The sequence below is a fragment of the Gnatocerus cornutus genome, chromosome 3, assembly GCF_029298725.1.
Source record: "Gnatocerus cornutus isolate USDA-ARS CGAHR chromosome 3, icGnaCorn1.1, whole genome shotgun sequence".
NCBI classification, from domain to species: domain Eukaryota; kingdom Metazoa; phylum Arthropoda; class Insecta; order Coleoptera; family Tenebrionidae; genus Gnatocerus; species Gnatocerus cornutus.
Genome location: NC_142235.1, coordinates 11281387 through 11297057, shown reverse-complemented (window position 1 = coordinate 11297057; position 15671 = coordinate 11281387). Strand labels below are relative to the sequence as shown.

At 36.3% G+C, this 15671-nt stretch overlaps 1 protein-coding gene and 1 pseudogene across 1 annotated transcript; one reads left to right on the top strand and one right to left on the bottom strand.

Annotated features, from left to right (window-relative positions):
* Nucleotides 1-3777: 3777 nt before the first annotated feature.
* Nucleotides 3778-4750, bottom strand: LOC148176882 (serine protease SP24D-like). Its single transcript, XM_088033218.1, has 7 exons — nt 4723-4750; nt 4570-4673; nt 4257-4523; nt 4071-4181; nt 4001-4025; nt 3897-3957; nt 3778-3826 (listed from the first exon to the last, which is right to left on the bottom strand). Exons 1-7 carry the CDS (start codon nt 4748-4750, stop codon nt 3778-3780), a joined length of 645 nt encoding a protein of 214 aa, XP_087889344.1.
* An 8212-nt stretch (nt 4751-12962) lies between these two features.
* LOC148176881 (uncharacterized) lies at nt 12963-13626 on the top strand (annotated as a pseudogene).
* Nucleotides 13627-15671: the final 2045 nt, after the last annotated feature.

Sequence of the window (15671 nt, the reverse complement as noted above, 5' to 3'; positions counted from 1 at the left end):
TGACACAGCAATCTTCCACGAATCGGCGACTCTAGAAGCCCACGAACCGAACGAATTATTCCACGAACCGCTCGCTCTAGAGCCGCACGGAACGTTCCAGCGCTGGCGCTCGAAGCTTCCAGAATCTTCTCGTAACACTGATCATCACGTCGTTGATCCTTTTGATCACCTTATACGGTCCCTCCCATGTAGGTGTCAACTTCTTCCGTCGGTGGTTGAATAACCACACCAAGTCCCCTTCGTTGAAATCTTCATGATTAGCCTTCACATTATATCGGGACCGCATTCTGTCACTAGCCACTTTGATCCTCTGTCTCACAAGGTGGTGTGTATCCAGTAGGGTCTCTCTCAGGTTGTCGACGAATTCCGGTACTTCCTTTCGTTTCGCCTGGGGCGGAACCAAGCAGAAGATCACAAGGGAGACGCAGCTCTCTTCCAAACACAATCTTCGCTGGTGTTTCTCCCGTGGTTTCATGAATGGCAGCTCTATAAGCCATCATAAACAAGGGCAGTCGACGATCCCAATCCCTCCGGTGCTCTTCCACTACCTTGGACAGATGTTCCTCCATCGTCTGATTGAATCTCTCGACCATGCCGTCGGATTGCGGGTGCAAGGGTGTAGTTCGAGTCTTCCTAATTCCCAGCAGCTTAACACATCTTTTGAAAAACGCCAGACTCAAAATTCCTTCCTTGATCGGAATGCATTTCGAGTGGAACTCCAAACCTGCTGAAGAAATTATCCACCAGGACTCGAGCTACTGTTGTGGCTTCTTGGTTGGGAAAGGCATACGCTTCCGGCCATTTACTGAAATAATCCTGCACAACCAAGATGTACTTGTTGCCGTCATCAGTTTTTAGAAATGGCCCGGCCACATCTAGAGCGATTCTCTCGAACGGGGCTCCCACGTTGTATTGTTTCATGCCACGTTTAGTTCGCGTTCGAAGTCCCTTGCTCGCCCCACAAACTATACATCTCCTACACCATCGTTTGACATCTTCCCGGCAGCCAACCCAGTAATAACGCTGCCTAATCTTACTTAAGGTTTTGTTCACTCCGAAGTGAACGCCTGATGTTCCGTCATGGACCTCTTTGAGTACTTGGGGGACTTTATTCTTGGGCACTAGTAACTGGGAGGTTACTTTCTTTCCGTCTGCGCTTTCCCAAGCCCTTCTCAGTACCCCATTTTCTACTCGCAGTGAGTCCCACTGCGCCCACATCGCCTTCAACCCTGGACTCTTTTCCGAGACACCTTCCCAACGCGGCCTTCCATTATCCGCTTCCTTCCACTCCAGCAGTGGCCCAATTTCCTGGTCTGCTTGTTGATGCTTCCGAAGATTCTCCGTAGTCCAGTCATCATTACAACCGATAACCATCCTGTTTATCGGCAATGGCCCTTCAATCTTCGCGCACTGCTTGCAATGCTTGCAAGGTCTACTAGAGAGAGCGCCAGCAATTTCTTTCTTGTAGCGCAGTAATTTCTCTCTTGCTTGCTCAACACTTTGCTGTAGTACTCGATCACTCTCTCTTCTCCATCCTGCACCTGCGATAACACTGCTCCAATGCCGATTTTACTGGCATCTGTGTCCAAGACGAACTTTCCATGAGTCCTGGGGTAGCTCAATATCGGGCTAGTGCACAAAGCTAACTTCAGTCGCTTGAAACTGCTTTCGCAGTCTGATGTCCAGTTGAATGATGCCTTTGCTTCCGTTAGTTTGTGCAGAGGTGCAGCAATGTTGGCGAAACCTTCTACAAACCGCCGATAATACGTGCAAAGTCCAATGAAACTTCTCACATCGTGCTTGTCCTTGGGTCTGGGCCACTCCTTAATCGCCTGAATCTTATCTTCGCAGGTCTTGATTCCTTCAGATGACACCGTATGCCCCAGAAACTCCACTTTCTTCCGAAATAGATGGCACTTTTTCGGATTAAGTTTCAAATTGGCACCCCTAAACCGGTCTACTACTTCTTGAAGCTTCTTCAGGTGTTCATCGAAGTTTTTACCCATGACCATAACGTCGTCTAAATAAACCAGACAAGTTTTCCACGTCAATCCCCGCAACACACATTCCATTAGTCTTTCGAATGTAGCGGGTGCGTTGCAAAGCCCAAAAGGCATAACCGTAAAGTGGTACAGGCCACTTCCCGTGGAAAACGCTGTCTTTTCCTTGTCTTCGGAATGAAGTCCCACTTGCCAATATCCACTCGTCAGGTCTAAGGTTGAGAACTACGTCGACCCTGACAGAATTGTGAGAGTGTCGTCAATCCGGGGTAATGGAAAACTGTCTTTCTTGGTAACATCGTTGAGTTTTCGGTAATCCACACAGAATCTTGTACTACCGTCTTTCTTGGTTACGAACACAACCGGCGAAGACCAAGGACTGTTGGATTCTTCAATAATCCCTTCTTCTTGCATGGATTTTACCAACTGTTCGGCCTGCTCTTGCTTCGCCCATGGTAACCTTCTCGGTGCCTGTCTGATGGGTTGATGGTCGCCCGTATTGATTCTGTGCTGAACGATGTTCGTTCTTCCTAGTGGCTCCTTCTCAACGGCGAACACATCCTAATTCTTCTTGATGAAAGCCTGTGCTTTAAGAGCCTCTTCTTCAGAAAGGTCACTCGTGTCTACCTCCAGCTTTAACTTTTTCACGGTCTTCACGTTTTTCTTTGATGGCTGTGCGTCACTTATTCTGGAGATCGGAACACACACAGCAACTAGATCGCCCTTCTTGATCGTGACTGGAGTAGGGTTGATATTCGCCACCCGCACAGGTATTTCTTTCGTCACTTTTACTAGTGTCTTTCCAACAAGAATTGATTTTGTCATGTCTCTAGTCGGTTCAATCATTCCAACGCAGCTCCCAAAGTTACTTCCTAAACGCACACTTATCACTTTCTCGCTGTTCCCATCCACACAAGTATTTGCACAGGCGAACGCTTTCACTCCATCTTCTTTTACTTCTGGGGTCGATGACACGAAGCTTTCGGTTCGGCGCTCGAAGCTTCCAGAATCTTCTCGTAACAATATCTTTTTTCAACTTCATTCGCCTACACATTGCGTAAATAGGGAAAAAGTGGGGATGGTTGGTATATTGTAGAAGTATGTGTGAAACATGCCAACTTTAAATACTCTAGAATTTTCCGGTGTTTTGAGAATATTAATTTTGATTTAAGTTGGTTATTCAACTACGCCTTCCCGCCTTTTTTAGAAATTTGTCAATGTTTTGACATTCACTGACATTCGTCATTTTTTACAACTTTAAGATCCATTGTTTGCACTGTTCCTTGTCTTTTTTTGGTATAATAGTGCCTAATTACTAGTTTTTTGTTTTTTCTCTTGTGCAAATTGTCTTTTGTAAGTTTCATGATGAGTAGATTCAAGATCTGTTGGTCAGTTTGACCGAAGTTTCCTAATTAGCTTGTTGATAAGGAAAGATTTGTAATAACTGGACTGCTAATAAAGTTTTGTGTGCCTCTCGATTTTCTGGCGGAAGGACCTATCTGGCACACATCTTTAAAGTGTAAAAAATTGATGATTGTCGAGGTTTTCTCTACGTTAGCAAATGAATGATAAAACACCGAACTAGTCACTTTGTTGATTCCCTATCTATAATCAAGTAATAGGAACCATTTTTATAGCAAAATAAAAGTTACTAAATCTAGTTATTTCTACCAAACGTGAATCTTTAATACAGTTGTACATCTTTTTGGTTCAAATGACTTTCTTTTTATGTTTAAAAGTTTAAAATTTACATGTTCACCCTTCTTTTCCCATAACCTCAAATTTTGTTTGGGATAATTTGGAAGAACTCATATTGACAAAAATTCCTAAAAAATAACTAAAATTGTAGTGGCCTCTATTAATAAGATCTTGCTTTAATGTATTACAGGGCCCTACATTACCTCCTGCAAATCCTGAAAAATTCTTAAAATTCCTCTATTGTGAATCGGGAAATTCTCTGCAGCAAAAATAAGCTATAGCTTACTACAAAAATTTATCACGCGAATTTAAATCAAAGTTAATTAACTAAAAATTCATTGTTTTAGATTTTTTGAGCGCGATGGTACTTACAAGATTAGTTCCTCCGAATCCAGACACAATACACTTTCCATAATGAGTTGGAGTAGTTTTAAGAGAAATAGGACTTACGACGTTAGACCAATTTCCAAATCCCTCAGATATCTGCACAAAATAAAATGTAATAAATAATAAATGACAATAATATAAAATACTCTAGAATTGGTACAACGTGCTTACTTCCAACAACGCTATGTCATTATATAGTGTGTGTCTATAATATTCGTGAACAATTATAGATCGAACGTGGTAGAAAAGGCTATCATCGTCATCTGGATAAAACAGTTGTATACCGCCAACCTCAACAAGTAAGTTAGAAACTGGTCTCAGCTGTATGCTTTCGTCGTAGCAGCATTGTGCCGCTGTTAAAACAAACCTCTTATGAATTATGGCTCCTCCACAAAAAAACAGTTTGAATTTGATGTCTAATTTGTCAAAGATAGCAACCTATAATTTCAATGCAAAATTAAAACCGACATTAATGCTCTTTTACCTGATATGGAAACTGTGATCTGTTAGTAGCTTCTTTACCATTAATGATTCGGGGCTCTACTGACACTGCAGTGCTAATATGGTCAGTTTTTATTAATATAAACTCTAAAAGGTGTTTTTATAAAAACATTTGAAATAGGAATAGAATACCGACCAAGCAAAATTAGAAGAGCATAGTTCATAATGTTTTAACCGTGCGACCGAAAAATGTTATCTTCTTTAGAACAATTTTTGTATTCTGAACATTTCCGTCACTTGTGGAAGATCTGTCAAATAGAAACATGGTAACTATGTTTTATTTATGAAATTTCTTTATATTGTCACATCAATGTCCTAGATTTAGTGTTTATTTATAATATTTCAAGGGTTTGAGTCAGTTCCTCGTTGCGTAATTAGCACGACCATTTCGCTGATACTGGGTCACCAAGTGACGACAGACGTCAGCAAAATGGTAAGAGTCAGCAGTAACTTTGGTACATCGCAATGTGTCGATGATGATGTCATTTCTCAATATTGAACTTTGCACGAGGAAATGACCTAAACCCTTGACGGTATTTAAGAGGGAGCAGCACCACTGACGAAAAAACAAGAACTGTTGGTGTGTTGTGCCGATAGTGTCTGTGTTTGTTCCGTCAGGTGTCTGCCCCTCGATCCAATGTTTGTCGTCAGAACGTAAGTCTGTTTCAATATATTTTACTGGGTGGCCCCATATGGTCTCTTTGTATTTATCATCCCCCCGATCGAACCTACTCGTCCTTGTCACCCCAAACGTGACAATATAGGCCATGGCCTTCTGTATTATTAGTATTACTGGCCTGTGCGTTCGGCATTTGCAACTGATGGCGCTGCATTCGAGGGGAAAATAAGGTCACTAGATCAAAGTGCCTGTTTTATAAGGTACGGCTATTAGTTTTCAGTGCGCAATTCAGGAGAGACAGACATAGTCCATAAATCAATGGGTTAGAACGAGACGCAAGATTCTAGGGAATTGTCATAAAATTGTTGACGTAAAATTTGTCATTCACAAAATGTAAGGTTATCTTAAATTTATTTGTTTAAAATACACTTAAATAAACCGTGGGTACAAAAAGAAAATAGGTTCAAACATTATAACAGACTATGTGAATACGTAAGAGGTGAGCGAACCGACATTAGAACCGATTCCATTTTAGCACGTTAAGGAGGTGCAACACTCAGAAACGGTCTCGGACTTCAAGCACTGTCTTTTCTAATCTCCAACGATTCGACTTGTATGCAGTAACGCCCTAATTAGAATATGAAAACAGACACTTTGATCTAGTGACCTTAGGGGAAAATAACGTCACTAGATGAAAACGTCTCTTTTATATACTTCTTTTCAATTCATAGCGAGGCCCCCATTTTAATGTCAACTAGTATACATGAGTGACCAGTATATTGTATTATGTTAGTAAAATGCATGAAAGTTGGTACTAATTGGGATGTTTTGAAGAAGAGGGGGATATCGTGTCATACGTCAATTTGTCAAAATAGATTTGTTTACTCTAACCTACAAGCTTAAATTTTTAAACTTTTCTGGCTCTTAAAAAGTGCACTGTAAGTTGAAAAGTACGTATTAAATCACTAAAAAGTAACATACCGGCCATTTCTTTAACTAGACCGATGCGTAAGCTGCCATTGAAGACTTCGCAATGATAGGTTACGTCCAGTACAAAAAGGTACCCCTAACTTATACAAAGGCAATTTGGGGCAAAATTATATCAAAATATATTAAAATTCTTCAATCCTTTAATTGAGTAAGCATTCCTGTTTCAAAAAAAATCAGCGAGATTTTATTACTTCACTGTTAATAACCAACAAAGAAACCACTTATTTAAAAACCATCTCAATTTGTAAGACAATAACTTCATATTTTCGGAAGAATTCAACAGTTTTTGATATTATTCCAACGCGAAATGTAAATGTCTCATCAATGTTTACAATTATGACGTTCCTGTCAAAATGCTGTCATACATGTCGGCAACTTTTGGTGTTTAAAAATGTCCCTAAAAAGTACATTCCTCGATACAGTTTTTTGGTACAGTCCCAAATTTCGGGCCAGGTTCGACCTTTGGACCTCGCTAAGAACTGAAATCTAGTATACGGTACGGCTATTAGTAACAAAACTAGGTGGCCCTCGGAATTCTGTAGACTCGCTTTTTTCGTGGACCTCGCTTTTCCGTGGCGTTGGATATTAATTTGGGATTGTTTATTTGTTAGGTTATGAAACAAAAAAGGCAAGTTTTACAGAATTCCGAGGACTACCTTAGGTTATTGTATTTTGTCATTTAACATTTAGCAAAGAAAGTTTTAAAATATCTTCATATTTTTCAAACTCTGAATACAAATAATTACGCATGGCAAAATGAAGAATTTTCTGAAAATTTTAGAAAAAAAAAAACAGACTTAAAAGTTTAAAAAAAAATAACCAATGGGCTTCGCTATTAAAAATTTAACAGTACTACGCAGAACATTCACAAATCAGGCAGGCTGCGTCTTTAATGGTTTCTGAGTCCAATGCAAATTCTATTACAATCAAAGAAGAAAAAATATAAGACACACGGTGTAGTCTCTCATTTAGGCACTACGTCATATCAAGAAAAAAAGAATCTCGCGAATTTATATAAATTGGTGAGTTTCTATGAATCAATTCATTAATTCGCAAATAAACATTGCATTTCAATAATCCCCGATAATAAGAATTAATATTCACACAGGGTGTTTGGGATATTCGCTACCATATTTGAAACGGACTTACAAAAAAATGGCCGAGTCAAAAAAAAAGAGATTTCAGCAATAATTATAAATGGGCTACAATAATAATTTATATTCATTGTTTGGAAACGAACTATTTGTTTAAGTTTATTCATTCATAAATTGGTATTGACCAGAGCTTGAGTCCACCTAATTTCCTCGCTGACTGTCTTGAAATTTCGTCTAACTTCCCCAGATTTTCTTTTGATGTCGTCTAACTCCTGATCTTTAATTGATATCTTAATATCTTAATAGGGGCTATTCTGTATCGGGTCTGTTAAATTTAAAGGGTAGGTTAAAATAGTCCAATTTAACGGTGCGGGGTTTAAATAGCTATTCTGTATCATGAAATAAACGTAGTACGTTAAAATGGAGAATTTTAACGTACGTCTGTTAATTCGATTGTGAACCAGCCATGGTGGTAGGTTTTCTGACCCGAAAGTAGGCTGTTGTGATCGTGCGCGTGCGCTTTATGTGACATCGACTTAAATTCAAACGAAGCAAATAAAAAAATAAATATATTTGTTTCGTTGTTACAAACGTATAAACGCTACAAAAAATGAAAATTTCTTGTTTCTGGTTTGATAGCACCTTTAGATGCAACATCTGGCTTCAAGATGTACTTCGAAAAACCCATGAGCAGGCAAAGTTTGGGTCAAAGATAATAATATGCAAAATATTTATAATCGAAACGTGCTGATTTTCTTTCCATCCTATTTTATTACAAGAAGGTAAGTTATTTTGATCTAGAATTTGTGTTCATTATTGTGGTTGTGCTTGGTGCGTCTAGTTGATCCTCTACCTTACTTTGTTTAAAAGTTTAAATAAATATGTCGAGAGCTCCAAGAATTACCAAAAAACAAAAAGAAGGTTTAATTGCATATTTGGAGGAACATCCTTTCTTAATTGAGGGCAGAGCCAGACATGCTGTTGAATTGGAGAGATTTGAAAACAAATGGGAAGAGTTGGTCCAACAATTAAACAATTTTATAAATAATTTATCCGGCAATGTAAATGGATCGCTTGAATCTCTCAAGTGTCGGTGTTTTATACGAACTTCATTTCTGCAAATAATTTAAGTTTTAGATAAACATTTATAATCTAACCTCTAATTTTACCTTCGTATTCGATCTTCTTCATCATGCATAATTATCAAATGTATTAAACCATCCAATGCCATTTTTGAGTTGCAACAAATTTGTGGAAGAATTATGTTATAATTGCAATATTTATAAAAATATCAAGCATCGAACTGTCAAACAGAAACCCTGTTAAATTTAAGGGATGGCTTCGACTAGCCCTTAAAATAAGCAGCTTTTTAACGTACCTAGGTTAAAATTTTAACGGACTTGGCTGATACAGAATAGGAATTTCGTTTTAAAGGACCTTTAAAATTTAACCACCCTTTAAATTTAACCGACTCGATACAGAATAGCCCCTAATATCTTAATAATTGTTCCTTATTGTCTAGTTTTCTCATCGATGACATGACTTGTTAGAGATTAATACTTCCCAAAAATGGTTTACACTTAACTTCCTCTTATTTCCTCGCTAATTTTCCCTGACTTCCTTTAGATGTCGTCTAACATTCCCTGATTTTCTTGTGATTTTATTTTTTATTTTTTTTTTATTTCGTTTCCTGGATTTCGTAACGAATTCCTCTGATTTATAGTGATTTATTAAGACTGATACACTGATTTCCCAGGAACATTAATCTCAGAAGTTACATTTTTAAAAAATAGCATACGCCAAACTTTCCTTGATTTCTTTGTATTTTCTTGTAATTTCGTCCAAATTCTCCTGTTTTTCTTTTGACTTTGTCTAATTTCTCCTTATATCTTATTGATTTCCTCTGATTTTCTTTTGATTGGCCCCTGATATTTTAATATTTTTTCCTGATTTTTTAGTGATTTCGTCTAACTTCCCCTGATCTAGTGATATCCTGGTGATTGACCCTAATTTTCAAGTGATTTCTTATTAATTTCCCTGATTTCCTCGTGATTTTCCTGGCAGGTTATAGACTCTCGGGTATCGCTGTTTGCAAAAAAGGTTTATTTGCACTCTTTCTTGAACTTATGCAATTATATATAAATACACAATAGAGTCTCAGTTTTTGAAGAAAGACTGCTGTTAATAATTTTTGTTCACGACGTCAGTTCAATTCATGGAATTCCACAGTAATTAAGGCGATTTCTGAGTTAGTGACCGCTAAGTCATAAAATGGTTGGGACCCATGACAGGTCCCATAGCTTCTCAAACGCAAAACCGACAGCAAAAAATTGAACAAATTTTGTAACCTCAATTATCACTGATAACATCATTGCTACTTCAATATTCTATTTATCTTGTATTATTTTATTTCTGTTTAAATGAAAATGTAGGCAGAAGGCGAATCTTGTTATTCTTGACAACCTTTTTTGGATAAGTTTTGTTACTGCTGTTTTATTATCGATACCGTTTTGGTGGTTTGTTGTTTTCCTTTTCCAACCCCTGTTATCATAAGTTATGAACGAAGATGGAGAACACTTAGTCGAGAGTCGTACCCGTACCACATTCACAAAAGAAAATCGTAAGTCGGGTAAATAGGATGTGCTTATTACTGATTTACAGCAGCCCCATTTTATGGCTTAGAGGACACCAACTCAGAAATTAGGGGCTATTCTGTATCGGGTCTGTTAAATTTAAAGGGTAGGTTAAAATAGTCCGATTTAACGGTGCGGGGTTTAAATAGCTATTCTGTATCATGAAATAAACGTAGTACGTTAAAATGGAGAATTTTAACGTACGTCTGTTAATTCGATTGTGAACCAGCCATGGTGGTAGGTTTTCTGACCCGAAAGTAGGCTGTTGTGATCGTGCGCGTGCGCTTTATGTGACATCGACTTAAATTCAAACGAAGCAAATAAAAAAATAAATATATTTGTTTCGTTGTTACAAACATATAAACGCTACAAAAAATAGCAGATTCTAAAATTTTCGCATTGTGAAAGACATCGGTGAAATTTGCTTAATTTGTTTAATACCTCTAATATCTGCTGTCTTACAACGATTGAAAATTTGACCGAATCGTAAATGTTCACCAAAATTTGAACTCGTCGCATCAATTTAATTTATCCGTTGAAATTTTGTTAACTGTAAGAATATAGTATCCTTTTTACGTCTGCTTTGACTTTCGATAAGATTGTGCAAATCTGTTTGTTGATATTTAGTCGGAATTGACACATTGAAAAAAATAGCTTGCTACTTGACATTGAAAATGTATCAATATTGTGTACTACATATTAAAAATAAGCGCCGAACAGGCTCCTTGAGAATTTTTTGTTTTCTTCGAGTTGTTTACCTGTTCATTCATTATTAAACAATGAAGAATATTTTTTTATATCATCAGAACAGAATAAGTTAGGATTCATTTCTAGATTTTTTTGTAACTTCTCTCCATACCAAAATCACACGCTTGCAATAAAATTTCCATCGGTAACTGTTTTGAAAAATATCCCAATATGCGAAACATGCATGAAAAACCGTATTGCCTCGATACGCCACGGTTTCGAGAGATAATAAAGTACGACTTTGTTGTAGTAGGTCGGAAATGGATTAAAATTTAGAAAAACGAAATTGATTACATGTTCGATTCTTTGATTAAGTAACCTTTAAGTAATAGTTTTCGTCACCCGAAGGAGCGGTCCAGTTTTTTTACATTAGTGCTCTTGATATCCCGAGAAAAGCGGTAAAAAATACTTGTCATAATACTCGGGCAACATTTGAAGGTCCGCTGTCAAGTTACAGTTACCGCAGGTACCAAATAGTGATTTTATGGCTTAATTGGAGTACTCACTACACAAAAGCATTAAACCGGTAAAGTAGCAGATTCAATAAAATTCACCACCCGCTTATCTGATGATCGGTTTTTTCGGGTGAGGAGGGGTGTGGAGTGATGTCGGTACCTGTCTGTTTGTCCATCAAATGATGATGATGATGATATTCACATTGCCAGGGTTGGCAAGAATGTGGCGGTATATTTGAATTGCTTTATTTTTTTTGATTTTTTTTCCTTAGAAATATGCGCGGATTTGGGCCACGCTAGAGCGTTACTACAAGTTATTATAAGTGATTATTCGGACGAGAAACCTTATACAATTATAATCGAATTTCATTAAATTCATTTGATTAAATAATTTTCTGTTCTCAAAGTTTTTTTTTTAATTTAATTTCATACACTTTGAGGATTGAACATTGCAAGTCACTCGATGTTCCAGAACAGGCGGTTACGAGTGAAAACACATACTACAAAGAAATGAGAAACAATGCTAAATAAGCAAACCTGCAAAAACTTTTTAAATTTCCGAACACAAAGTGGTGTCTCCGACCAAAGCGTTTAATTTGAAACAGTTCAAATAATTGACAGCCAAAACTCAAATAGTTTTGATTTGATTTTGTTAATAAACAATGATTGAAGGAATTTCTTTGCGTTTCATTTGTCTTGTAAACTGCGGCTTTACTGAATTTGGAGTTACCTACACAACATAAATCATTTAGGATTTGATTCTAAAAACTTCTTTTCATTCTTTTGAGCAAAAAAACACAACGTACAATTGGGGTCCATTTCAACCAACATCTTTTTCCATAATACCATTACAACATCTAAAACCTGGATCTCCGATTTTTTACAAATGTAAACAGAAAAACTATAAAGAATTTAATAAAATAAATGTAAACATGTAAAACTTGACTCAAACAATTAAAATCTTAAAAACAATAAAAAAATAATTCAGAATTTCCAGCGAAAATGTTTAAAATGAATGTAACCAAAACCTAGAAAATTCAAATTCAACTCTGAAAGCATAATATTAAATTAAAATATTATAATAATCTTTTTAAGGAAAGTAATATAAATGTAAAACAATACTAAATTAAAATATAAGTATTAATTTTATAAGGGGACTAATAAACATAAAAGGTAAATTTTAAATATGGCGCATAAATTTTATAAATAAAATATTAGTTAATTATTATTTTTATTATCGCCATTGTTTCAAATGTGAACGACGGATTGTTCAAATATTTGAACAATCATGCAATTTTTTTCTAATGAGTAATGAAAATTTTAAGGTTCAATTATTGAGTTGTATTGGTAAATTATTTCAGTCATATTATAGCTATTAAGACAACTAGTGTTTTATAGAGAGTTTAAAAATCGAGTTCGTAGTTAAAATCCGAGCGAGCGGAGCGAGCGAGGATTTTATAGAACGAGATTTTTTAACTATAAAACACGAGTTGTCTTCAAGATTTTTTCTAACACTAATGCTTGTTTTATGAAAAATCTTCTTTGATTAAAAAATTCTTAGTTGTAGCAAAATGTGTCAAAGTGTGGTGGGTAAAGGGTGCGGTGGTAGGTTTCCTATAGTAACAGTAAACAAATTGTGAAAAAAACAATTTGCATCGGTTAAAATGTGCGAGAGTGTTCCTCAAAAAATTAAGGAAAAAGGTAAGGAATTACGGGGCAATTTGTTACCTGCAAAATCAAAACCCGCCTACGAGAAAGTGTATCATTCATTTCATGACTGGAAAAATAAGAATGGCATCACGGAAGTAACGGAAAATGTCATTTTGGCATTCCTGGATATGAGGGTAAGTGCGTAAATAGAAATGGAACATTTTTGAAAAACTAACACATTTACTTTTTAGTTGCAAAAGTTGTCACCAGCCTCATTGTGGCCAGAGTATTCCATGCTCAAGGCTACACTAAAAGCCAAAGACAACATACAAATTGACAAGTTTGGTGCTGTTATTCCTTTCTTAAAAAATTTAAATGTTGGTTATCGCAGTAAAAAGTCCAAGGTCATGACACAAGAGGAAATTAGATCATTTTTACAACAAGCGGATGAAGGGGAATATTTATTTGTCAAAGTAAGGAATAAATTATACTTAGACTTAAATTTTATGAAATCTTTCAGGTTGCACTGATCTTCGGAGTTACTGGAGCCTGTAGAAAAGCCGAATTGGCCGCTATGGAATTCAGTGACGTACATGATTGTGGTGACACAATAAATGTCATTATAAGGAACGACGATTCACCATTGTTAGTGAAGGTTTTGGTGTTAATCCCATCGAATTATATAGACGTTATATTGTTTTGCGTCCAAGAAAATCACCTACAAGATTTTTCTTACATTACAATAAGGGAAAGTGCAGCTGCCAATGTGTGGGAATCAACACCTTTGGGGAAGAAAATCGCAACATATCTTAAACTAGAAAATCCATCGAGTTACACTGGGCATTGTTTTCGCCGCACTTCGGCGACTCTTTTTGTTAATGCTGGTGAGTAGTCAGTTTATTATTCAGAACATATAATAAAATTTACAATGTAGGGGGAGATATTACGTCCTTGAAGAGACTTGGAGGATGGGAATCTGCAAAAGTAGCAGAATCTTATATTGAAGAGTCGCTGGGAGAAAGATGAAAGATAGCTAGACAAGTTTTTGGGAATGGAACATCTAATACTACGCGCGCCATTGGGAATGAAGTAGTCGATGTAGAAGAATATGCTGGAAGAGAGTTTAAGAATGAAACGGCTATTACAAGAGCAACTGTGAATGAAATATTTGCAGAAGAAGCTGAAAACACATTAACGATGTTACGGGAGAAATGTGCTAGTTCTAACAACGTCGGTCAAAATTTCAATTACTGTACTTTCAACTTTTATGAAAAATGTAAGCAAAATGAATAAAGTGAATTTTTTAATCGTATTTTATAACTCTATAAGATACGTTGCCATTGACGACGTACGTTATAAAAAAAAGCGTATTTTAAGAGCAATATAAAAGGTGAGTTCTAATGCACCATAGAAACAGTATAACATATTAGTGTTAGAAAAAAAGTATTAAACGTCGTTTGCATAACAAACAAAAGTATTAAAAAAGAAGCCGAAAAGACCCTCTAATAACCGATAAAAATCAGTTGTCATATATCCCGAATTAGAAATTTCAATGTTTTCAAAAAAATGTATCTAAATATAATTCGGTCGATATCTCGCTCATTTAGCGAGCAAAGTTAAATTATTAGTGCTCATTTAACAGGGAATTCCACGCGAAATCCACAACGGTGCGGATTTTTAACATACGTCTACAAATAAAGGAATTAGACGTGATTAAAATTTCGACTTTTCTAGTTCGTTTGAAAGCCTATTTAACCCTTTAACTGTTGTAAACGTATATGTACATTTTGCCAGTTGTCTCAGAAAATGCAAATGATAAGAATTTGAAATTTTCGGGACAAAAATAAGCGAATAAGACGAATGGAATAAATAGATTTACATTTATGTGACACTTCTGGTTATGCCGAAAGTGGCAGTCAACTTGCTTATTTTAAAGAGAACACCTATATTTTATTGCATTTTTGAATTCTACATGCAAATTGAAGATTACTTTCTAAAGTGTAAGCCACAATAGTTATTTGTTTCACTAGGCTAGAAATTGGTCTTTTGGAAATGCAAGGAAAGTATTGAGCAATTTCCGAGCATTTCCAAAACATTTTCTAGCCGTGTCAAACACGAAATTTTGTGCGCCGACAATTATTAATAATTATTTATTTTGACTTTTGGTTTGAATTTGAAACGTCATTCCCTCATTTAGGGGAATTTCATCAGCTGGAAAATAGGTTGGTAGCATCTCATTCTAATCAAACGATGGCAGATTAATTTAAATTCAAATGTGTTTCAGCAAATTTCTGTGGTATTTTTACTTAATTAATTTACCTTTATTATTTTCGAAGGTCATTGGTCTCCAAATCGACACATAAATTGACACAATTGACATTTTTGCAGCGATGCCAACTTGTAAAATATAACCAACTATGCCTAGACATTCAAAAGGTGATTTTCTTGCCGCAAATGAGTATCACAAATCTCATGAAAAGTGACGGAGACGCACATAATTTTTTTATGGGAGTTGGCCATAACCGAGTGAGACAAACATAGGAGTCATGTCTAATAGAGTGAGAGCCCGTGACGCCCAGACCTTCGTTAAATTATAAAAGCTGAGAAGTTCCCTAAATATGTCTCCTATACAGGTGTAAGCAAACCTAGATTATAGAACCTGAGTCGCGGTGGCTTTGGCAGGTAACAGATAGCAAAGGTAAGTAAAATTGTGTTTCAAATTTGTAATAGTATAAAGCTTAATTTTCATATATTTTAACTTACAATCATATTGAAAATCACCTCGTCTATTGACGGACACTTCGGACGGTAACAACCCCTTCCCAAGCACCCTTACAGACTCATTATTTATAAACCTACTTTCGTTATAGTATAAAATCTGACTTTTATATACAGGA